Genomic DNA, 25,502 nt, shown 5'->3' on the forward strand with positions numbered 1-25,502 from the left:
ATTTGTTAATTAATATTATAGTGCAAATTCAAAATGTTCTCTGTTTTCATAAGAGGAAAAGGAAGTACAAAAGGAAAATAAAGCACATAAAAAGAAAAATATCAGTAAATGTAATAGTCATATTCAATAACATACGTAAAATAACAATTTAGACATAATTAAAGTAAGATATCGCTTGATCTAATTTTAACCGTCGTCATGGTAATGATGGCCGCGGGGAACGATAACACCGAGGTTCCGTTTTTACAATATTCCATGGCTAATATTAAATGCTCATACTTGTAATCGTTATTTTTGCGTGTTTTGGGCGAGACATCTTGTTTTAACAATAGGCAAATAGTGTTTGATGTGAAGTAGCCTTTTATACAATTTTTGGCCATCGCGCAGAAAATAAGGTAAAAATTACTTTGATTTCCGTATTTAGTACTATTTTGAAAATACACTAACTTATTATAACATATAAAACATTATATATTACGTCTTATTAAACTAATTTCATTAATTTAAAACATTGAAAAAAATGAATGTCAAGAGGACTAGCAGACAACACATTTGGGCAGATCGGTCAATCGCGTCACAACATTTCTTGAAAATTAACCAACCGTATCAGTCATAGCACTGTAGCCATTTATTAACAAACTCTTTTTTTTATCATTTTCTAAATCTCTATAATAAAAATTGGGTAACAGGACAAACGATCCCAGGACAAATTATCTCAGACAAAATATCTCACGGACAAAAGATACCAGGACAAAAAATATCAGGACAAATGATATCATGGACAAATGATCTCAGACAAAATATCTCAGAAGAAATATCTCACAGCAAAATTGTAATAGTGTATTGGATGATTTCAGTTGATCTGCACATTTTTATTGACTGTCATATGGTATTGTTTACTATATTTAATATTGTTTATAGGCCTATATAATAGTTTTTAAGAAATATTTGCAGCATAAATGTGTGATATTGCATTAAACATGTTAAAATTCAGATTACTAATATAGTATGTGAAGATTAAAGAAATTTTCCGATAGCCAGCTTAGGTGGGCTTGCCAAACATGAGACAATCCTACCACGTCAAGTGGACGAAACTAGATCAAAGGGAATTAAATAACAATAAAGACACATCTTTGTAACAAGGTGGCCGCCCGCTTTGATGGCAGAGACATAACTTAAGGCACGGGTTCCCAAAATGGGGCTCGCGAAGGGCGTCCTGTGGGGGTCGCCAACTGGTAGACTAAACCCTAGCATTGAAAAAAAAAACGTAAATATCTAGAAGAGTATCTGACATTTGGCTTTACTAACATCAGTGAAAATAGAATAGAGAAGAAGCAATGCCTAGTGTATGAAGTTGTTCTCAGTCACGAGTTTATGAAATCTTCAAAACTAAAACGTCATTTTAGACGAGTCATTCGGAACACACCAAAAAAGATATGGAGTTTTCTCATCGTCATGAAGCTAGTTGCAATCGTCAGAGACTTAATCGAACAGGAAGTTTTCACCAAAGAAACACAGCAAAAGCAACAAAAAAAAACAAAATAGAAGAAAATCTCATCAAACCCTGCATGTTGAAGATGGTGAAGTTAATTCTTGGGGATTCCAGTGCAGTAAAGATGCAACATACATCTCTGCCTAATAATACTATTCAGTGGCTTATAGCAGATGGGTTAAAACGGATGTGGGCGTTTGTACGGATGGTGCGCCATCTACGTTCAGGTCAAAATCGGGCTTTCAGAAAACAGAAAAGATTTAGCTCCCTAACCACTGTCCTTGCCATCATGACTCCATTGCTAGTAAAAGTCGTAAATTATATTAAATCTGGAGCCTTCAAAGAACTGAGCAAAGACATGAATAAAGATCACGAGGTTCTGCTTTTCTACATTACAGTACGCTGGCTGTCAAACGGAATGTTGTGAATCGTGTTTTTGAATTGAAATCTGAAATCATATTGTTCTTGGAAGTGCAAAGGAAACAAGACCTTTTGGTATGCTTAAAACGACATAGAGTGGTTGGAGAGAGTATGACACCTAGCTGAAAAATCGGCGGTGAAAATAAATCTTAACAATATTGTAAATTTGAGAAACTCTGCACTGTGCTAGATGAATTTGATTGTGAGATAATTTAAATATTGAAAGAAGCGTTTTCTGGGCATCGTAAATCTCTTGAAACCAAAATACAGTGCTATTTCTCTGAGCTGAAAAAAGAAGAATCTGCATTGACGCATTACCCATTCTGTTCTTCCCTTGATGTTGCCAGCATTCTAGATGAATTACAAGATGCATTCTTTGATTTGCAGAATGATTTCGCGTAAGATGAAAAAATGTTCACAGAATTTTGGTGTAGTATTCACCATTCATACCCAAACGTAAAATTGATTGACTTTTCGAGAATAGATTTTCAACACTATTCTCCGATTATAAAAAAAAAATTAAGAAATAAATTGAATGTTGATAATGACATAGGTTGGCGTTAATAAAAACTTAACCTCGAATGTTTGGTAAATAACATGCAGTTTTAATCATGGTATTAATACAGTTATCAAGAGTAGTTCATATTGAAAGTTATAACAGTCAAATGTTTATGAATGAATGTTGGGAGTTTGTGTGTTAAAAAAAGGCGAATTGGATTCAGGGAGACAGTGGGGTGGTACGCATGCGCGGGAGGAAGGAAAGGAGGCAAGAAGATGGCGAGGTCTGAGTGAACACGATGCCTGTATGAAACAAAATAAAATATGAAAACTTGCAAGAAGAAGGCTTGACTTTTGTTTTTTCGTATGTATATTATAAAGGGTAGGGAAAAGGTCTGTGACAAAAGTCTACTAGAAAATCTTATTTTAGTGCTTATTAATTTCCATACTAATTTCGGCTTTTTAATTCTATGGGGGTCGCGGGTCACTTACATTTTATAAAAGTTATTCGCCAGTCGAAAAATTTTGGGAACCACTGCATTAAGGGAACGAAATCCACCCTCCATGAACAACACAACTAACATCTAAAGTCAATAGTTATGCGTCGGTCACACCTTAGTGATTAGGTGACAAATGCTTATTTAAGACGAACAGCGGTCAACTCGGAGCTACGTTTGTCGTAGTGTGCATGCTAACAAAGCAGTATTAGTGGTGATTACTCAGCTATGACCTCTATCGTTACCTCGCAGAAAGGGTATAGGACATTCGCTTCTGGTGATTTATGTTTATAAAAGCCAGAAGTAGAACAGCAGGCAAAGAGATTTGGAAATGTGAAGATAGAATATGTAAAGCAAGAGTTCATACAATACGTGATCACATAGTATTGGAGAGGTGTGATCATAACAATGTACCTGCCGGCATAGAAACGTAAGCGTTTCGTTTCTGTTCATGATGCAATAAAAACAATAATTTAACGTTACAAACCTAAAGACCCATTCACATTTTTGAAAAAATATTTCGCTGTTTTGAACATTAATGTTGTATGTTTGTTTTATACATTATCATTTATTATACATTTCAGGAATAGGTTAGTTTTAATTTTTACTTTTTTAAATCAAATGCTATTAGAAGGATTAAGTTTAATAAATCTTTTGATGCTTTTTTAAGTTTAACAGATTCATTTTACTCACAATTATCACGCGTAAAAAGTAAACAAAACCATATTGACAGTCAATAAAAAAAAAGTTCAAATCAACTAAAATCATCGTACATACTTTTAAAATTTTGCTGTGAGATATTTTGTCTGAGATATTTTGTCTGAGATTATTTGATAATAATATCATTTGTCCTGATATATTTTGTCGTAGTATCTTTCGTCCGTGAGATCATTTGTCCTTGAGATCATTTGTCCTGAGATCATTTGTCCTGAGATCATTTGTCCATGAGATTTTGTCTGAGATATTTTGTCTGAGATATTTTGTCTGAGATATTTTGTCTGAGATCATTTGTCCTGAGATCATTTGTCCGTGAAATATTTTGTCTGAGATATTTTGTCTGAGATCATTTGTCCTGAGATCATTTGTCCGTGAGATATTTTGTCTGAGATCATTTGCCCTGAGATCATTTGTCCGTGAGATATTTTGTCTGAGATTATTTGTCCTGAGATCATTTGTCCGTGAGATATTTTGTCTGAGATATTTTGTCTGAGATATTTTGTCTGAGATCATTTGTCCTGAAATCATTTGTCCGTGAGATATTATGTCTGAGATCATTTGTCCTGAGATCATTTGTCCTGAGATCATTTGTCCGTGAGATATTTTGTCTGAGATATTTTGTCTGAGATATTTTGTCTGAGATCATTTGTCCTGAGATCATTTGTCCGTGAGATATTATGTCTGAGATCATTTGTCCTGAGATCATTTGTCCTGAGATCATTTGTCCGTGAGATATTTTGTCTGAGATATTTTGTCTGAGATATTTTGTCTGAGATCATTTGTCCTGAGATCATTTGTCCGTGAGATATTATGTCTGAGATCATTTGTCCTGAGATCATTTGTCCTGAGATCATTTGTCCGTGAGATATTTTGTCTGAGATATTTTGTCTGAGATCATTTGTCCTGAGATTATTTGTCATGGAACCGGTCGAATTCGTGCTTTCAGAATAAAAAGTAAAAGATCTAGCTCCGAAATTAACGGGAATCGACACAGTTCACTATTAGGCCCCAGTCAGGAAGTTTCTTCCTCCTCTCTTACAAAAACTACGATAATAAACATCGCTAATTACATTCAATCTGGAGCCTTTGAAAGCCATCTGTTTAACCCATTAACGCCGACTGAGTACCAACATCAATGACACTGTACACCCACAGATTCTCCACAAAGTAGGCTACCCACAGCAGTGATACTGAGTACCCACTGCTAAGGCTAAGTACCCACAGCAATGTAATCGATTGCCAAAGGCGCCAGCACTGAGTACCTATAGCAGTGTCAGCAAGAACCGACTGCAGTAACACTGAGTACCCACAGCTTCAACACTCAGTAAACTTCTTAAATACCATTCAATCTGGAGCCTTTGAAAGACGTCTGTTTAAAAAGTAGTACAAAAAATGGATTCTGTATTTTGTTTAATAAATACATGCTCATCCAATTGTGATGTGGCATGTACCCTTTATACTCTCATGTGGCATGTGTTAGGTCAGAATTCCACAAACATCCATTCACTAGATATTTACAGGGTACACTGTTTGCATGTTCCTGTATGAAGCTGTTCTGGTACCCGCTGTTCCTGTATTGCATGTTCCTGTATGAAGCTGTTCTGGTACCCGCTGTTACTGTATTGCATGTTCCTGTATGAAGCTGTTCTGGTACCAGCTGTTCCTGTATTGCATGATCCTGTATGAAGCTGTTCTGGTACCCGCTGTTCTTGTATTGCATGTTCCTGTAAACTAAACTGTGCTGTGCAACGACCTCCCGTAACAACTGTTCCCGCAAGACGCTATCCGTTTAAGAAGCTGTTCCTGCAACAGACGTCCTTAAACAACGTTCCAATACGAAGTGTTCCTTGGCCAGTCTAGCAAGTCACGAAGTGAGCCGTGTCAAGACTACGTTGATGTCCACCGAACTCATCGTTGATGTCCTTTAGTCTACCAACCCAGAAGCCCAGTGTATTTTGTGTGTGAGCGTGTGAAGGTGCAGCAGCCTGCTGATATATTGGACCAGCACTCCTGACCTACAATCACACTCTGGGGTAAGTGCCTTTTGTATCAGCCCTCGTACGGTGCTCTCGGCAAGCAAAAAACTCTGGTTTTCTTTACCCATTGGGTTTAGATATACCCGCGTGAAATTCTCTAGAGTCGTAGAGGTTAAGTAAACTTCCTGAGTTGCCATTACTGGGGTTTCTTGGTTATTACTTGGCAATGGGCCAGAAGTATAAAATTTGCCAAGAGAGAAAACTACTAGAGTAGGCTGAAAATAAAGTAGCAGAAGCAGAAGAAAAACAGAGAGGAAACAAAACTAAAGATAGAGTTAGTCGAACGAGAAGCTAAGAGAGCTTTAGAAAAACTAAGAATAGAATCAGAAGAAATGTTTAAATTAAAAACCCTCGAATTGGAGCAACAAAGTTTGGGTAACCAACGGGTAGTTGAACAAACAAAATCATATGTCCCACGTCTTAAGCTGATTAACTTAAAAAGTAACGGTGGTCCAATGGACATGGAAGTAGTGATAGATATTTTTGAAAGAGAAGCTAGAGAGGTAGGGTTAGATCATAGATATTGGTGCCATGAGTTCAGGAAAGTTCTGTTAGACAGTGGCTGTGATGCCTGGTTAACTGAGCTAGGAGCAGAAGAAGACTACACCAAATTAAAACGAGAAGTTCTGAAACATTTTGGGCTAACAGAGTCAGGCTACAGCAATAGGTTTAACTCATCCAAACCCAACTCTGAGGACAAACCAGGAAGCTCCATTAGGAGAACTAGACATTATTTGATCTGATTCTTAAAGACAAAATCTTAAGGACAGTAAGTTAAGACATCAGACAACACATACTAATACATAATCCTAGGACTGTTGACGAGGTGGAGAAACAGTGTGACAACTATTTCGCTATATTCCTGATGAAACAGCTAGGCGACTCTCCAGATGCACCGACAGAACTTATAGTTACAATAGCAGAACCAATGCATCAAAAGATGACCGACGTCTTCGTAGATCAAATTCTCCGCACTCTAGACACAGCTATAGACACAACACACGTAGCTCGAAATCACCGCAACTCTGGACCTCGCCTATCACACTTCACAAGATATAGACAAAATTCTGACTCAGACAGTGATAGTTATGTGCAGTCACCGGTCCATCTCGACAAACTACACGGACTTATAACAACTCGCCTCGACCACAAACTAAATGTTTTTCATGCGGCCTAAAGGGCCATATAGCAGCTGATTGTAATGTCGATACCGAGCGGACACAACGACAGGGGCGTAATAATTCACCTAATGTGGATAAGAGCAGAAACAAACAGAAGAAGGTCAGTTTTAGAAGCAAAAAAAGATGACTAGTCCCGGAGTTTAGTGGAGAGTTCGAAGATTGCGATCAGTGTATCAACCACATGAAGTTTACCTTGCCAATAGGGAACATAGTTAGCGATCTGTGGGAAAAACATTGTAAGGGAAAGCTACCTATCGTCTCAGGGAACCAGACAGTTACTGTTTTGCGCGATACAGGTTCTGTAGTCATAGCGTGTAGGAAACAGTGGACAGAAGTAGATGTAATCGTGGTAGGATGAAGATTAAGACAGCCAACGATGACAGCAAGAGAGTGCCTAGAGCGTTAGTGAGCATTGAAACTCCTTATCTTAATGGAGAGTTTCTAGCCGTCCTCAAAAATTGTTGGAAGTCTGCAAAAAAAGGCAATAAGAAGTATACAATTGTAGACGGCTTGTTGTTCAAAGTCGTCGGACACAGTAGAGTGGAAGATCAAATTCGTTTAGTCGTACCATCAGCACTTAGAGATACTGTGTTAAAACTATGCCACTACAAACCCATGGCCCGCCACATGGGGTTGGCTAGAACCAGAGCCCGGATCTTCTCAGCGTTTAGATGGCCAGGCGCAGCTGGTGACATAAGAAAGTACTGCTACATTTGTGACACATGCCAGAAAGGCAAGAAGAACATCGGCAATAAAGCGCCGCTAGGTAGACCACAAGTGGTTGGACAACCATTTGCCAAGTTAGCCATTGATATTGTAGGACGATTAAGGCTTACACAGAAGAGAAATGGGTTTATCCTAACGGCTATAGATCTACGTACATGATGGCCTAAAGCGGTACCTCTTATAAGTATAACTGCATCGGAGGTTCAAGATGCTCTGGTCTCAATTTTTACTACAATGGGATTCCCTGAAGTTATTTTGTCGGATAATGGGTCCCAATTTACGTCAGAAATTTTCAACAAGGCTTCGAAGCTGCTAGGTATTAAACTGGGGAAGTTGAAAGATAGAATGGTACTTTCAAGGAAATGCTGAGAAAAATCACAGCAGATAGACAGGAAGACTGGGACGAATTTATACCGGCAGCTCTGCTTGCCTTCAGGGAAGTCCCAAATGAAATCACTGGCTATTCACCCTTCGAATTCATGTTCAGTAGAAAAGTCGGTAGAAAAGTTAGTGGACCTATGAACATACTCAGGTCCATTTTTACAGGCGAAGGAACTAGTGACTGTAAGACTAGGTTAGCATATGGCTACTTACTTGACTTAAAACAAACATTACAGTCAGCGTGTAGGCACGCTACGAGAAAGACAGCAATGAGTAAAGATAAATACAAAGAGTAATATGACAAATCAACAAAAGTAAAAGACAATAGAATTGGCGACCATGTGTTGGTCCTAAAGCTTCAACTGCTAAACAAGTTAGAGCTTAGATGGGCAGGGCCTTACGAAGTTGTTAACAAAATCTCAGACCTAGACTATGTTGTTAGAGTCGGTGAGAAGACAAAAGTCTTCCACGTAAACCGGATCATACTGTACCACCACAGGAATAATTCAGATAAGTCCAAAACACATCTCATGCTAGCGGCCGTATCAGGTGTTATCGAAGAAAAAGAAGAGGAGCCTGAGTGGGGCAATGATCCGCAACCGGGTGTCCCACCGGTTAGGATTAGAACGCCTGACGTGACAGAACCCACCGAACTAACCACAATTCAAATTAACGAAAAACTCTCCGAGTCGCAACGTACAGACCTACATCGTCTGATCCATGAGTTCAAAGATGTTATCAGTAATATACCGGGTAGAACTAACTTAGTTGAACACAACATTGAGTTGAGTGACTTTAAACCCATTCGGATGAAACCCTATTCTAAACCCTACGCACGCAGAGAAATAATGAGAGCAGAAATCGAAGAAATTGGAAAGATTAGGGATTATAGAAAAGTCAAACTCAGACTATAGCGCTCCAGTAGTTTTGGTCAAAAAGAAAGATGGGTCTGCCCAATTTTGTGTTGACTACCGCAGGCTGAACGCCGTCACCATATATGACGCTGAGCCTATCCCAGACCAAGAGGAGTTATTTGCCAAGTTGAATAGTGCTAAATATTTTACTAAATTAGACCTGACCAAAGGCTACTGGCAAATACCCCTCAACGATAAACGCAAGAAGCTTACAGCGTTCTCTACACCCTGGGGACTTTACCATTTTAATTATCTCACTTTTGGTCTGTCTACAGCTCCTGCAAGCTTCGCCAGATTAATGCGTTTAGTTCTGAAAGGTTTAGAGAACGTAGTCTCATTCTTTGACGACATATGCATTTATAGTGACAGCTGGGGGGAACACGTTAAAAGCTTAGAGGCAGTATTTAGGAGATTAAGGGAAGCGGGATTAACTGTAAAACCGTCAAAAATAGAACTAGGATTTGAACAGGTAAGTTTCCTCGGTCATATAGTGGGAAGTGGAGAAATGGCACATCAGAGAAGAAAAATAGATAAAATTCTAAATATTGCCGTCCCAAGAACTAAGAGACAAGTGATACAACTTGTAGGCCTTATTAGCTATTACTCCAAATTTATCCCCAACTTCAGCAATCTTAAGGCGGTGCTGACTGGCCTTTTGGCGGGGGATAAACCAGAGAAAGTTGTTTGGACAGATGAGTGCAACAGGGCTCTTGGGCTAATACAGGAGCACTTAAACTCAGAGCCTGTCCTTGTCCTGCCCGATATTAACCAACCGTTCATACTCAGGACGGACGCCTCAGCACGCGGCATCGGCGCAGTGCTACTGCAGGCTAAAGAGGGGGTGCTGCGGCACGTCAAATATGTCAGCAGGAAGTTGCTACCGCGAGAGACGAGGTACTCAACAATTGAGAGGGAATGTTTGGCCATTATCTGGGCAGTGGGGAAGTTAGCACTGTACTTAAACAACGTACACTTTACACGCCAAACGGACCAACGAGCTTTGAAGTATTTAAACAACTGTAGTTACATCAACTCTAGATTAACTCGATGGTCTCTATTGTTACAAGAATTTAAGTTTACTATAGAGCATATACCAGGCAAAGAGAATATAGTAGCGGACATGCTATCAAGGGACTAGAGAGAAAGAGTGGTAGATGGTGGATTTTGAAAGTGTGAGTGCTAGACTCGCTATGTATTGTCACTAGTAGCAATATAAACAAAAAGTATGCAAGTACACTTGAAATTTTATAATTGTTCTAATTGGCTCCAAGGAAGTTTAATTTTGCGTGAATGAGTGAGTGCGTGAGCTATTGAACGTGGGTTGCAATATGTATATACATATATATATATATATATATATATATATATATATATATATATATATATATATATATATATATATATATATATATATATATATATATATATATATAAAATTTTATTTTTACTTGTTTCATCAAATGAGCTAATTGCTGTTGTAGATTCTGTTTTAAGCTTTGCTTGCTGTTGTTGTTTTTTTTTTTTTGCTTTTTTTTTTTAAATTTAAAAAATGTCTATATGCATTATATATTATGTATATTGTAATGTAATATATGTATACACAGTTTAATTGTATGTGTATTTTATCTGCTGGGCAAAGGCAAATTTGCAATAGTAGTTTAGTATTTAGTTTTAGGCATTTGCTCTGGGTATGGGGGAGTATGTTAGGTCAGAATCCCACAAACATCCTTCACTAGATAATTACAGGGTACACAGTAGGGATGGACAGTAGGTGAAACATTCAAAGAGACTGACCACTCTGACAGAAAAATAGTAGTCTTTATACTGACCAGTAGCTAGGGTTGTTAGCGCTAGGGGGGATAATTTGTTAGGTCACAAGTTTTGAGCTCATTGTCCCGTGGGAATAGCTAGGGGGTTAAGACAGGGGTATAAATACAGGCAGGTTAGTTAGTCTCTCTCTCTCTCTCTCTCTCTCTCTCTCGCACAAGCGCTCCCGACATTTGCGGTTAGGAGAAGCCTAGCTCAGAAGAACAAGCATCCAGCGAATTAATAAACAGCATAAACTAAGAAAGTCTCCAGTCCCGTTGATTATTTTACTGTAGCTGACTCGGGTAGAATCATTAAATACCCCTAGACAACGACGGCCTTATTGGCTAGTGCCCGAGCCAGTGTCAGCAACGTATTCGGCCGGCGACTAAGCAACCGGACAGCAACATCGTAGTCCGGTTTGCAACAGCACGTACCCTTTATAGACACATGTGGCATGTACCCTTTATACCCACATGTGGCATATACTCTTTATACCCCCATGTGGGGCATGTACCCTTTATACCCACATGTGGCATGTACCCTTTATATACACATGTGGCGATGCTGGCTTTTCTAGTTTTAAGTACCGTTTGTTTCTACATATCTCGCAAGTGATGTTCTACATTTGATGTCGAGCATGACATGTTCATGGCGTGAACGAAAATTCAACAGCGAATTTTGAGACTAAATAAAAGCAAGCAATTCAACCCATTGCATGATGTTGATTATAATTATGTTTTTAATACGGCATTAGAAATCTAGTCTCAGCTGTTTTAAAAAAAAATCTTACTCAAATTTCCTTTTTTACTTTCTCGTATATACGAAGCATAGAGAGTCTGGTAATCGTGCAAAATAATAATCGAGATTATTGCAAATCTCGACGTTCTACAGTCTTTGAGTCGAAAAAACATAGTTTTGCAATCTTGTCCGTATGTCTGTGTGTGTATATGTGTGTATGTGTGTAAACACGATAATTTGAGTACCGTTACAGCTAGGTTTATGAAATTTCATATATAAGTATTATATTAAAATTGTAAATCCGTGAAAACTTTTAATTAAGCGATTTCTGATAACCGGAAGTGGAACTTACTCCACTTGAGTACTATTTCAGATAGATAAATACAATTTCACACGTAAGTAAAAAATCTAATTCTCTGCCTTCTATCAAATTTTTGAGTAATTTCTGTTGACCGGAAGTAGTAATTTTTGCAATTTCCGTTTTATTTATAAAGTACTAATAATATTACGCACTATTATGCACATTTATTTGACGTTCACTTGGTGTGCAATTTTTTTTTTAAGAGATTTTTCTGTTTTTTTTTTTAATTTTAAGTAATTAAAATGAATTAAAATTCATGTCTATATCCCGAATTGTACGAGAATCAGAGTTACTTAGTTTTTTATGAAATGCGGTCCCCACTCAATATCCAATATATTATAGTTTAACAAAACTTGACCGTTATTTAAGCAGTTACATATAAAAGAAACACACACTTCCCTCTTCTGTTGATTAGGAATATGGATTAAACTGATTAACCTCTAATCAATCACTATTTAAATTGTGAACAAACCACCACAGGTGACTAACCTCGACTGATTTGAACCAAAAATTGTCTCGCGCTTCCCAAATAAAAACTGTCATGTAAGTCCATGAATGGTCGGCAAAAGAAATCTAAGCCGTTATTACCAAAGCGGGAGAGATAATAGCTTTCGCATTCCAATATTTTAGCCGAATGTGTTCGAAAACGAATTTCCACTTCCCTTGGCAAAATATTATCTGGTTAGAGAAAAAAAATAATATTTAATATTTATATTTAAAATTTTGAGTTAATATTTAAAAAAAAAACAACTTGAAAGCGAGACTTTGACAAATCTCTGCGTTTTTCACCTCGGTGATTCAGAAAAAGAAGCCTTAGTCTTACAGTTAGTCTGAATGTCTGTGTGTTTGTGTCTCAGGGTGTGCCTGTGAACACGATAGCTTGAATGTGTATGTACAGACTCTAAATCTAATCGCGGATCAGTGTTAACAATAATAGTATACATTTTAATGCACCGTAAATGGTTTGAATTTTGTGGAATTTAGACATTTTTTGGAAAAGAAAGGGTCGGACTGGCTTTCTAACGTATTTTTTTCTGTTTTTTTTTTCTTTACAGAACAAGCAAGCAGCAATGTTTTAAAAAAGAATTTTTAACTAAGAGAGGAGAGTTTTAAATCTACTTTGATTACCGTGAAAAATGAATCTAGCCCACGAAAAGTGCGTCAGATACAACATGGGTCCAGATAAATAGCCGTCATTCTTACTGTTAAAGTTTACAGTTGGGTCTAAGGACTTAAAGTAATCCACTGTTGAAAAATAACAATTAATGTACACATGTAATAGTAACATTAGTATTACAAAAGAAATGTGATGGGACTTTAAGACCATTGTTTTATATATAAACAATAATCTAGCTATTACGTCTAAGGCAATGTTCTGTACTATCACCATCTTTTCCCTTCTGAATATACACATATCTTTTTCAGTCAACAGATTTATTCTAGGGTAGATGTTAAGATTTTAATGTTTTGTAATTCACATTCATCGTTTTTTCCCCTTTCATGTCCAAGACACATCGGGTAAGACACATGAGGCAGATGAAGTAGATTGTATCTGTTTTCAATAACCTCAGCATACTATGGGATGGTGTGTCAGGTACCCATCTAAGCTGGGTGGACCAGTGGCGGAACTAGAAATCAAAGGCTCCCCCGCAAAGAAAAAACTAGGGCCCCCTATATATATATATATATATATATATATATATATATATATATATATATATATATATATATAATCTATATCCTAACTGAGCAATTTAGTCTACTTCATTGCAATATATAACCATACTGAGAGAACAAACCGGAAAAAATTTAGTTCAAACTCATTTTGAGTTGTAAATGATACATAATCATGCTGTTCAAAAATATATAAAGACGTTAGCTTTATTCGTGAATGGTTTCTCGCGTTATGTTTATTTTTTTCATTTTTGGCTTTTATAATATCAATTTTGAAAACATTGATTTTTATAGCTATACTATTGTATAGTACGTCTTATTTAAGTAATAATTAAGAGAATTAATTGCTTTTTAATATACATAGTACAAAACTATTTAAATGAGCTTTGTGGGCATCCCTATTTTAAAAAGGGCAGTAAGTCATGAAAGTTGTGTGAATGTTTACCTACCTTTCAAACTATAGCTCTTGTAGATTTTAAAATATTTTTCTACCCAACGATCTCTGCTATAGTAGACCTCTTGTTTTATTTTTTACAAAACCACTTTCAAGATGCATGAGAAACATAATTTTTGAAAAAAAAATTGATTGTTTTTTGGTCGGAACTGGGCCCCTAAACGTCCTGGGCCCCCCCGCATTGCGGGGTCTGGCGGTATGGTAGTTCCGCCCCTGGGGTGGACTCAGGGACGTCATACAGATTCAAGCCCGGGATCCGAACTCGAGACTATTGAGTTAGCAGTTAAACTGGTGTGTGAGATGCTTTGTTATAATAGAGACACAGTAAATTGTATACAAAAGTAATCGTCTCACTTTTCTCACAGTTAATTTAAATATTATTTAATATTGCTGAACATTATGTACATTATCGCAAGAATAGTTAAGTATAGGATGTGATTAACGACAAAATACTTTCAATAAATTATTTAATATGATCCATTCTACTTGAATCTACTTTACCATACTGGCACTTGTGACCAAAGTAGCCGTATTCACATCCGTATTTACAGTCCCCCGTAGCGCTGCATGGTGTATTTGGCGTGCAGTGACACATATACTGGCACTTAGAGCCGAACCAGCCGGTCGGACATTCTGTGAGGGGAACGGGGGACGGGACAAAAACCCTGGCTTAAATCCTAATCAGATAATCTATTGGATTAGGAAGTCTTTAATCCTAATTAACTGGGCTATTGTGTTAAATGTTAAGCATTTTTAGACCTATCCATCGATCAGTATCGTCAATTCCACACCACTTTAATACTTTCATAATTTTTTCTTTTTAATTTTCTTTTTAACTTGGGGGCTGAAATGTATTTGTAAACTCTCTGGAAATACTTCCCACATAATACACAGTCAAATAAACCACACAAGTTTACAAAAAACAGTCGATTATTTGATGCTATCCTCAGTGATTGGATACCTACCTATAATCAACGGGTTTGCAATGTACGGGAGATCCTTGTATCTATGTGGAGCATCTAAAATGTTGGATGATAAATTCATGTATACAAATTGCAGCGAATTGATAGTGTAGGTCTGGCGGTAGAGTAAGCTTTTGTCCTCGGTATATTTTGGGATAGTTGTGTTAGTTCTCCTACTTCGGTACGATTAGGGATAATTCTGTTAGCACATTACGGGAGAATTGTGTTAATACCTCTACCTTGGTCAGTTTTACGCCCAGACGCATAAAAGGTCCCTAACATGAGTTACTGTGCACTTGGACTAGAATTCAAACCCGACACTGTGTAGTCTTTTATTCTACCGCCAGACCAGGCCGCAAAATCATGCATGAGAGTGTTGTAATGTTGAAAGGTGGGTTAATTTAGAAACGGAATTGAAACGCGTAATATAACAATTTAAAATAAAGCCCATATGTATTGTTGAGTTTCTTATTCCAACTTTCATTTCCACTCGACAAACATCAGCAACTTAATTATGTACGTACGAACGTTTGCCTTCTATATAATTGTGTAAATAGATTGCTATTTTTGGTTTTACAATTGAACCCACGGATCTTAATGGTCTATCCTATACGTTACCGTTTTCGCACACAACATATGGTGACATGCACTCGACGCAAGAGCTCTCGACATTGTGACAGGCCTCGGGTTGGCACTCACGCTGGAACTTAGAGGCACATCCTTGGTCGAAATAGGGATTGATGCATACTAAAAACATGTACAACGTATCATTAGTAATATCAGAGTTATCAAAATTCAGTATATATATATATATATATATATATATATATATATATATATATATATATATATATATATATATATATACATATTACGGCCAAAGCCCGAAGTCGGCCAATGCGCGCATTGGCCAATATCGCATACCATTGATATCCAGCAGCCCATATACGGAAACTAACGTGGATTTACATTTTTTCTTTTGACAGCCATCTATGTCTGTCTCATGGTCTGACGGCCCTTTTGGTCAATGTCGCCTTGCATATAGAATGCTATACAAACAAGAGTTCAACAATACGTTACTCACAATGAAAACGCACCCAGAATAATGAAAACGCGATCACAACTTAGTCTAGATAGAACATTGGCCAAGATATTCCGGCCAGTGCGCTCATCGGCCGGCCAATGTACAAAATACGCTCTTAGTGCTAAGTTCTTCGGGATTTGGCCAAGATATCCGGCCAATGCGCACATTGGCCGGCCATTTCGGGCTTTGTCCACACTTCGGGCTTTGACCGTAACATATACACACTAGCGAACCCGTCCCCGCCGTTAACGCGGCAATAGAAGAAAGTCTGTCGAAATATATAAGAAGGGTTTTATCAATGCGTTATCAATCATAAATTCTTAGACGCCTGACATTGTTTTCTAAAACTCAGCTATTTTAATGTTATTAATGCCTGCGCTTAAATCATAAATATCAGGACACTGGTTTACCTACACTACCGCAAGAAAACCTTGAGTGCACGTTAATCACTGATAGAAATAATGAGGTAGAACACACTTCGCTGACCGCCCATGTGTCAGTTACGTATAGGGGCACTCTCTGGGGCCCCCGATTAATAAACTACCTTAGAGGCGGTAATTGTTCGCATTACTAATGGGGTATTATTAGAAGCTCAATCTCAATTATTCGCAAAGTAAGGAAACTGGATTTTTAAACGTACATTAAATAATCTAACCTTAGTTAATTTTCTGATAATTGAAAAAAAATGTAGTACAGAGCAATCAGCGGCCCATGTGAGCCTTTGAGGGCCGACATTGAATTTTTTTGGCAACCAAATCGCACCCTACCAGGACGCCAGCAGGCACGCTTGATTTAATTTATTGAGCGACTCTTATCGAAATTAACATAAATCTGAAGTGCTCTAATCAACTTCCCAAAGTTTGATATGGCCAGTGTTTCTTCCAGACTTTTTTCTCCGGGGGGGCACTTGAAATCTTCGGGGGGGCGGTAAACTTTCTTCGGGGGGGGCGGACACTGTTAAAAGTATATATTTTCTATATAAATTATATAAATTTCATTTCGTTCGGGGGGGCGGTAAAAATCACGATGGTGATAGTACAGAACATTGCCTTAGACGTAATAGCTAGATTATTGTTTATATATAAAACAATGGTCTTAAAGTCCCATCACATTTCTTTTGTAATACTAATGTTACTATTACATGTGTACATTAATTGTTATTTTTCAACAGTGGATTACTTTAAGTCCTTAGACCCAACTGTAAACTTTAACAGTAAGAATGACGGCTATTTATCTGGACCCATGTTGTATCTGACGCACTTTTCGTGGGCTAGATTCATTTTTCACGGTAATCAAAGTAGATTTAAAACTCTCCTCTCTTAGTTAAAAATTCTTTTTTAAAACATTGCTGCTTGCTTGTTCTGTAAAGAAAAAAAAAACAGAAAAAAATACGTTAGAAAGCCAGTCCGACCCTTTCTTTTCCAAAAAATGTCTAAATTCCACAAAATTCAAACCATTTACGGTGCATTAAAATGTATACTATTATTGTTAACACTGATCCGCGATTAGATTTAGAGTCTGTACATACACATTCAAGCTATCGTGTTCACAGGCACACCCTGAGACACAAACACACAGACATTCAGACTAACTGTAAGACTAAGGCTTCTTTTTCTGAATCACCGAGGTGAAAAACGCAGAGATTTGTCAAAGTCTCGCTTTCAAGTTGTTTTTTTTTTAAATATTAACTCAAAATTTTAAATATAAATATTAAATATTATTTTTTTTCTCTAACCAGATAATATTTTGCCAAGGGAAGTGGAAATTCGTTTTCGAACACATTCGGCTAAAATATTGGAATGCGAAAGCTATTATCTCTCCCGCTTTGGTAATAACGGCTTAGATTTCTTTTGCCGACCATTCATGGACTTACATGACAGTTTTTATTTGGGAAGCGCGAGACAATTTTTGGTTCAAATCAGTCGAGGTTAGTCACCTGTGGTGGTTTGTTCACAATTTAAATAGTGATTGATTAGAGGTTAATCAGTTTAATCCATATTCCTAATCAACAGAAGAGGGAAGTGTGTGTTTCTTTTATATGTAACTGCTTAAATAACGGTCAAGTTTTGTTAAACTATAATATATTGGATATTGAGTGGGGACCGCATTTCATAAAAAACTAAGTAACTCTGATTCTCGTACAATTCGGGATATAGACATGAATTTTAATTCATTTTAATTACTTAAAATTAAAAAAAAAAACAGAAAAATCTCTTAAAAAAAAAATTGCACACCAAGTGAACGTCAAATAAATGTGCATAATAGTGCGTAATATTATTAGTACTTTATAAATAAAACGGAAATTGCAAAAATTACTACTTCCGGTCAACAGAAATTACTCAAAAATTTGATAGAAGGCAGAGAATTAGATTTTTTACTTACGTGTGAAATTGTATTTATCTATCTGAAATAGTACTCAAGTGGAGTAAGTTCCACTTCCGGTTATCAGAAATCGCTTAATTAAAAGTTTTCACGGATTTACAATTTTAATATAATACTTATATATGAAATTTCATAAACCTAGCTGTAACGGTACTCAAATTATCGTGTTTACACACATACACACATATACACACACAGACATACGGACAAGATTGCAAAACTATGTTTTTTCGACTCAAAGACTGTAGAACGTCGAGATTTGCAATAATCTCGATTATTATTTTGCACGATTACCAGACTCTCTATGCTTCGTATATACGAGAAAGTAAAAAAGGAAATTTGAGTAAGATTTTTTTTTAAAACAGCTGAGACTAGATTTCTAATGCCGTATTAAAAACATAATTATAATCAACATCATGCAATGGGTTGAATTGCTTGCTTTTATTTAGTCTCAAAATTCGCTGTTGAATTTTCGTTCACGCCATGAACATGTCATGCTCGACATCAAATGTAGAACATCACTTGCGAGATATGTAGAAACAAACGGTACTTAAAACTAGAAAAGCCAGCATCGCCACATGTGTATATAAAGGGTACATGCCACATGTGGGTATAAAGGGTACATGCCCCACATGGGGGTATAAAGAGTATATGCCACATGTGGGTATAAAGGGTACATGCCACATGTGTCTATAAAGGGTACGTGCTGTTGCAAACCGGACTACGATGTTGCTGTCCGGTTGCTTAGTCGCCGGCCGAATACGTTGCTGACACTGGCTCGGGCACTAGCCAATAAGGCCGTCGTTGTCTAGGGGTATTTAATGATTCTACCCGAGTCAGCTACAGTAAAATAATCAACGGGACTGGAGACTTTCTTAGTTTATGCTGTTTATTAATTCGCTGGATGCTTGTTCTTCTGAGCTAGGCTTCTCCTAACCGCAAATGTCGGGAGCGCTTGTGCGAGAGAGAGAGAGAGAGAGAGAGAGAGAGACTAACTAACCTGCCTGTATTTATACCCCTGTCTTAACCCCCTAGCTATTCCCACGGGACAATGAGCTCAAAACTTGTGACCTAACAAATTATCCCCCCTAGCGCTAACAACCCTAGCTACTGGTCAGTATAAAGACTACTATTTTTCTGTCAGAGTGGTCAGTCTCTTTGAATGTTTCACCTACTGTCCATCCCTACTGTGTACCCTGTAATTATCTAGTGAAGGATGTTTGTGGGATTCTGACCTAACATACTCCCCCATACCCAGAGCAAATGCCTAAAACTAAATACTAAACTACTATTGCAAATTTGCCTTTGCCCAGCAGATAAAATACACATACAATTAAACTGTGTATACATATATTACATTACAATATACATAATATATAATGCATATAGACATTTTTTAAATTTAAAAAAAAAAAGCAAAAAAAAAAAAACAACAACAGCAAGCAAAGCTTAAAACAGAATCTACAACAGCAATTAGCTCATTTGATGAAACAAGTAAAAATAAAATTTTATATATATATATATATATATATATATATATATATATATATATATATATATATATATATATATATATATATATATATATATATATATATATATATGTATATACATATTGCAACCCACGTTCAATAGCTCACGCACTCACTCATTCACGCAAAATTAAACTTCCTTGGAGCCAATTAGAACAATTATAAAATTTCAAGTGTACTTGCATACTTTTTGTTTATATTGCTACTAGTGACAATACATAGCGAGTCTAGCACTCACACTTTCAAAATCCACCATCTACCACTCTTTCTCTCTAGTCCCTTGATAGCATGTCCGCTACTATATTCTCTTTGCCTGGTATATGCTCTATAGTAAACTTAAATTCTTGTAACAATAGAGACCATCGAGTTAATCTAGAGTTGATGTAACTACAGTTGTTTAAATACTTCAAAGCTCGTTGGTCCGTTTGGCGTGTAAAGTGTACGTTGTTTAAGTACAGTGCTAACTTCCCCACTGCCCAGATAATGGCCAAACATTCCCTCTCAATTGTTGAGTACCTCGTCTCTCGCGGTAGCAACTTCCTGCTGACATATTTGACGTGCCGCAGCACCCCCTCTTTAGCCTGCAGTAGCACTGCGCCGATGCCGCGTGCTGAGGCGTCCGTCCTGAGTATGAACGGTTGGTTAATATCGGGCAGGACAAGGACAGGCTCTGAGTTTAAGTGCTCCTGTATTAGCCCAAGAGCCCTGTTGCACTCATCTGTCCAAACAACTTTCTCTGGTTTATCCCCCGCCAAAAGGCCAGTCAGCACCGCCTTAAGATTGCTGAAGTTGGGGATAAATTTGGAGTAATAGCTAATAAGGCCTACAAGTTGTATCACTTGTCTCTTAGTTCTTGGGACGGCAATATTTAGAATTTTATCTATTTTTCTTCTCTGATGTGCCATTTCTCCACTTCCCACTATATGACCGAGGAAACTTACCTGTTCAAATCCTAGTTCTATTTTTGACGGTTTTACAGTTAATCCCGCTTCCCTTAATCTCCTAAATACTGCCTCTAAGCTTTTAACGTGTTCCCCCCAGCTGTCACTATAAATGCATATGTCGTCAAAGAATGAGACTACGTTCTCTAAACCTTTCAGAACTAAACGCATTAATCTGGCGAAGCTTGCAGGAGCTGTAGACAGACCAAAAGTGAGATAATTAAAATGGTAAAGTCCCCAGGGTGTAGAGAACGCTGTAAGCTTCTTGCGTTTATCGTTGAGGGGTATTTGCCAGTAGCCTTTGGTCAGGTCTAATTTAGTAAAATATTTAGCACTATTCAACTTGGCAAATAACTCCTCTTGGTCTGGGATAGGCTCAGCGTCATATATGGTGACGGCGTTCAGCCTGCGGTAGTCAACACAAAATTGGGCAGACCCATCTTTCTTTTTGACCAAAACTACTGGAGCGCTATAGTCTGAGTTTGACTTTTCTATAATCCCTAATCTTTCCAATTTCTTCGATTTCTGCTCTCATTATTTCTCTGCGTGCGTAGGGTTTAGAATAGGGTTTCATCCGAATGGGTTTAAAGTCACTCAACTCAATGTTGTGTTCAACTAAGTTAGTTCTACCCGGTATATTACTGATAACATCTTTGAACTCATGGATCAGACGATGTAGGTCTGTACGTTGCGACTCGGAGAGTTTTTCGTTAATTTGAATTGTGGTTAGTTCGGTGGGTTCTGTCACGTCAGGCGTTCTAATCCTAACCGGTGGGACACCCGGTTGCGGATCATTGCCCCACTCAGGCTCCTCTTCTTTTTCTTCGATAACACCTGATACGGCCGCTAGCATGAGATGTGTTTTGGACTTATCTGAATTATTCCTGTGGTGGTACAGTATGATCCGGTTTACGTGGAAGACTTTTGTCTTCTCACCGACTCTAACAACATAGTCTAGGTCTGAGATTTTGTTAACAACTTCGTAAGGCCCTGCCCATCTAAGCTCTAACTTGTTTAGCAGTTGAAGCTTTAGGACCAACACATGGTCGCCAATTCTATTGTCTTTTACTTTTGTTGATTTGTCATATTACTCTTTGTATTTATCTTTACTCATTGCTGTCTTTCTCGTAGCGTGCCTACACGCTGACTGTAATGTTTGTTTTAAGTCAAGTAAGTAGCCATATGCTAACCTAGTCTTACAGTCACTAGTTCCTTCGCCTGTAAAAATGGACCTGAGTATGTTCATAGGTCCACTAACTTTTCTACCGACTTTTCTACTGAACATGAATTCGAAGGGTGAATAGCCAGTGATTTCATTTGGGACTTCCCTGAAGGCAAGCAGAGCTGCCGGTATAAATTCGTCCCAGTCTTCCTGTCTATCTGCTGTGATTTTTCTCAGCATTTCCTTGAAAGTACCATTCTATCTTTCAACTTCCCCAGTTTAATACCTAGCAGCTTCGAAGCCTTGTTGAAAATTTCTGACGTAAATTGGGACCCATTATCCGACAAAATAACTTCAGGGAATCCCATTGTAGTAAAAATTGAGACCAGAGCATCTTGAACCTCCGATGCAGTTATACTTATAAGAGGTACCGCTTTAGGCCATCATGTACGTAGATCTATAGCCGTTAGGATAAACCCATTTCTCTTCTGTGTAAGCCTTAATCGTCCTACAATATCAATGGCTAACTTGGCAAATGGTTGTCCAACCACTTGTGGTCTACCTAGCGGCGCTTTATTGCCGATGTTCTTCTTGCCTTTCTGGCATGTGTCACAAATGTAGCAGTACTTTCTTATGTCACCAGCTGCGCCTGGCCATCTAAACGCTGAGAAGATCCGGGCTCTGGTTCTAGCCAACCCCATGTGGCGGGCCATGGGTTTGTAGTGGCATAGTTTTAACACAGTATCTCTAAGTGCTGATGGTACGACTAAACGAATTTGATCTTCCACTCTACTGTGTCCGACGACTTTGAACAACAAGCCGTCTACAATTGTATACTTCTTATTGCCTTTTTTTGCAGACTTCCAACAATTTTTGAGGACGGCTAGAAACTCTCCATTAAGATAAGGAGTTTCAATGCTCACTAACGCTCTAGGCACTCTCTTGCTGTCATCGTTGGCTGTCTTAATCTTCATCCTACCACGATTACATCTACTTCTGTCCACTGTTTCCTACACGCTATGACTACAGAACCTGTATCGCGCAAAACAGTAACTGTCTGGTTCCCTGAGACGATAGGTAGCTTTCCCTTACAATGTTTTTCCCACAGATCGCTAACTATGTTCCCTATTGGCAAGGTAAACTTCATGTGGTTGATACACTGATCGCAATCTTCGAACTCTCCACTAAACTCCGGGACTAGTCATCTTTTTTTGCTTCTAAAACTGACCTTCTTCTGTTTGTTTCTGCTCTTATCCACATTAGGTGAATTATTACGCCCCTGTCGTTGTGTCCGCTCGGTATCGACATTACAATCAGCTGCTATATGGCCCTTTAGGCCGCATGAAAAACATTTAGTTTGTGGTCGAGGCGAATTGTTATAAGTCCGTGTAGTTTGTCGAGATGGACCGGTGACTGCACATAACTATCACTGTCTGAGTCAGAATTTTGTCTATATCTTGTGAAGTGTGATAGGCGAGGTCCAGAGTTGCGGTGATTTCGAGCTACGTGTGTTGTGTCTATAGCTGTGTCTAGAGTGCGGAGAATTTGATCTACGAAGACGTCGGTCATCTTTTGATGCATTGGTTCTGCTATTGTAACTATAAGTTCTGTCGGTGCATCTGGAGAGTCGCCTAGCTGTTTCATCAGGAATATAGCGAAATAGTTGTCACACTGTTTCTCCACCTCGTCAACAGTCCTAGGATTATGTATTAGTATGTGTTGTCTGATGTCTTAACTTACTGTCCTTAAGATTTTGTCTTTAAGAATCAGATCAAATAATGTCTAGTTCTCCTAATGGAGCTTCCTGGTTTGTCCTCAGAGTTGGGTTTGGATGAGTTAAACCTATTGCTGTAGCCTGACTCTGTTAGCCCAAAATGTTTCAGAACTTCTCGTTTTAATTTGGTGTAGTCTTCTTCTGCTCCTAGCTCAGTTAACCAGGCATCACAGCCACTGTCTAACAGAACTTTCCTGAACTCATGGCACCAATATCTATGATCTAACCCTACCTCTCTAGCTTCTCTTTCAAAAATATCTATCACTACTTCCATGTCCATTGGACCACCGTTACTTTTTAAGTTAATCAGCTTAAGACGTGGGACATATGATTTTGTTTGTTCAACTACCCGTTGGTTACCCAAACTTTGTTGCTCCAATTCGAGGGTTTTTAATTTAAACATTTCTTCTGATTCTATTCTTAGTTTTTCTAAAGCTCTCTTAGCTTCTCGTTCGACTAACTCTATCTTTAGTTTTGTTTCCTCTCTGTTTTTCTTCTGCTTCTGCTACTTTATTTTCAGCCTACTCTAGTAGTTTTCTCTCTTGGCAAATTTTATACTTCTGGCCCATTGCCAAGTAATAACCAAGAAACCCCAGTAATGGCAACTCAGGAAGTTTACTTAACCTCTACGACTCTAGAGAATTTCACGCGGGTATATCTAAACCCAATGGGTAAAGAAAACCAGAGTTTTTTGCTTGCCGAGAGCACCGTACGAGGGCTGATACAAAAGGCACTTACCCCAGAGTGTGATTGTAGGTCAGGAGTGCTGGTCCAATATATCAGCAGGCTGCTGCACCTTCACACGCTCACACACAAAATACACTGGGCTTCTGGGTTGGTAGACTAAAGGACATCAACGATGAGTTCGGTGGACATCAACGTAGTCTTGACACGGCTCACTTCGTGACTTGCTAGACTGGCCAAGGAACACTTCGTATTGGAACGTTGTTTAAGGACGTCTGTTGCAGGAACAGCTTCTTAAACGGATAGCGTCTTGCGGGAACAGTTGTTACGGGAGGTCGTTGCACAGCACAGTTTAGTTTACAGGAACATGCAATACAAGAACAGCGGGTACCAGAACAGCTTCATACAGGATCATGCAATACAGGAACAGCTGGTACCAGAACAGCTTCATACAGGAACATGCAATACAGTAACAGCGGGTACCAGAACAGCTTCATACAGGAACATGCAATACAGGAACAGCGGGTACCAGAACAGCTTCATACAGGAACATGCAAACAGTGTACCCTGTAAATATCTAGTGAATGGATGTTTGTGGAATTCTGACCTAACACATGCCACATGAGAGTATAAAGGGTACATGCCACATCACAATTGGATGAGCATGTATTTATTAAACAAAATACAGAATCCATTTTTTGTACTACTTTTTAAACAGACGTCTTTCAAAGGCTCCAGATTGAATGGTATTTAAGAAGTTTACTGAGTGTTGAAGCTGTGGGTACTCAGTGTTACTGCAGTCGGTTCTTGCTGACACTGCTATAGGTACTCAGTGCTGGCGCCTTTGGCAATCGATTACATTGCTGTGGGTACTTAGCCTTAGCAGTGGGTACTCAGTATCACTGCTGTGGGTAGCCTACTTTGTGGAGAATCTGTGGGTGTACAGTGTCATTGATGTTGGTACTCAGTCGGCGTTAATGGGTTAAACAGATGGCTTTCAAAGGCTCCAGATTGAATGTAATTAGCGATGTTTATTATCGTAGTTTTTGTAAGAGAGGAGGAAGAAACTTCCTGACTGGGGCC

General features: G+C 38.2%; 2 protein-coding genes across 2 annotated transcripts in view; one reads left to right on the top strand and one right to left on the bottom strand.

Annotated features, from left to right (window-relative positions):
* LOC131931694 (uncharacterized) overlaps nt 1-5,344 on the bottom strand; it is a 39,138-nt gene extending 33,794 nt beyond the window's left edge. Inside the window, exon 1 of the mRNA XM_059288513.1 lies at nt 5,143-5,344. Coding sequence (XP_059144496.1) covers nt 5,143-5,344 — 202 coding nt within the window. The remainder of the gene's footprint in view (nt 1-5,142) is intronic.
* A 19,442-nt stretch (nt 5,345-24,786) lies between these two features.
* The window catches only part of LOC131931695 (uncharacterized), a 38,887-nt gene continuing 38,171 nt past the window's right edge, over nt 24,787-25,502 (top strand). Inside the window, exon 1 of the mRNA XM_059288514.1 lies at nt 24,787-24,988. Within this exon, the coding sequence (XP_059144497.1) occupies nt 24,787-24,988 (202 nt within the window). The remainder of the gene's footprint in view (nt 24,989-25,502) is intronic.

Source organism: Physella acuta, unplaced genomic scaffold (genome assembly GCF_028476545.2).
Source record: "Physella acuta isolate Inbredline_101_S28 unplaced genomic scaffold, ASM2847654v3 ptg002009l, whole genome shotgun sequence".
In the NCBI taxonomy this organism is placed as follows: domain Eukaryota; kingdom Metazoa; phylum Mollusca; class Gastropoda; family Physidae; genus Physella; species Physella acuta.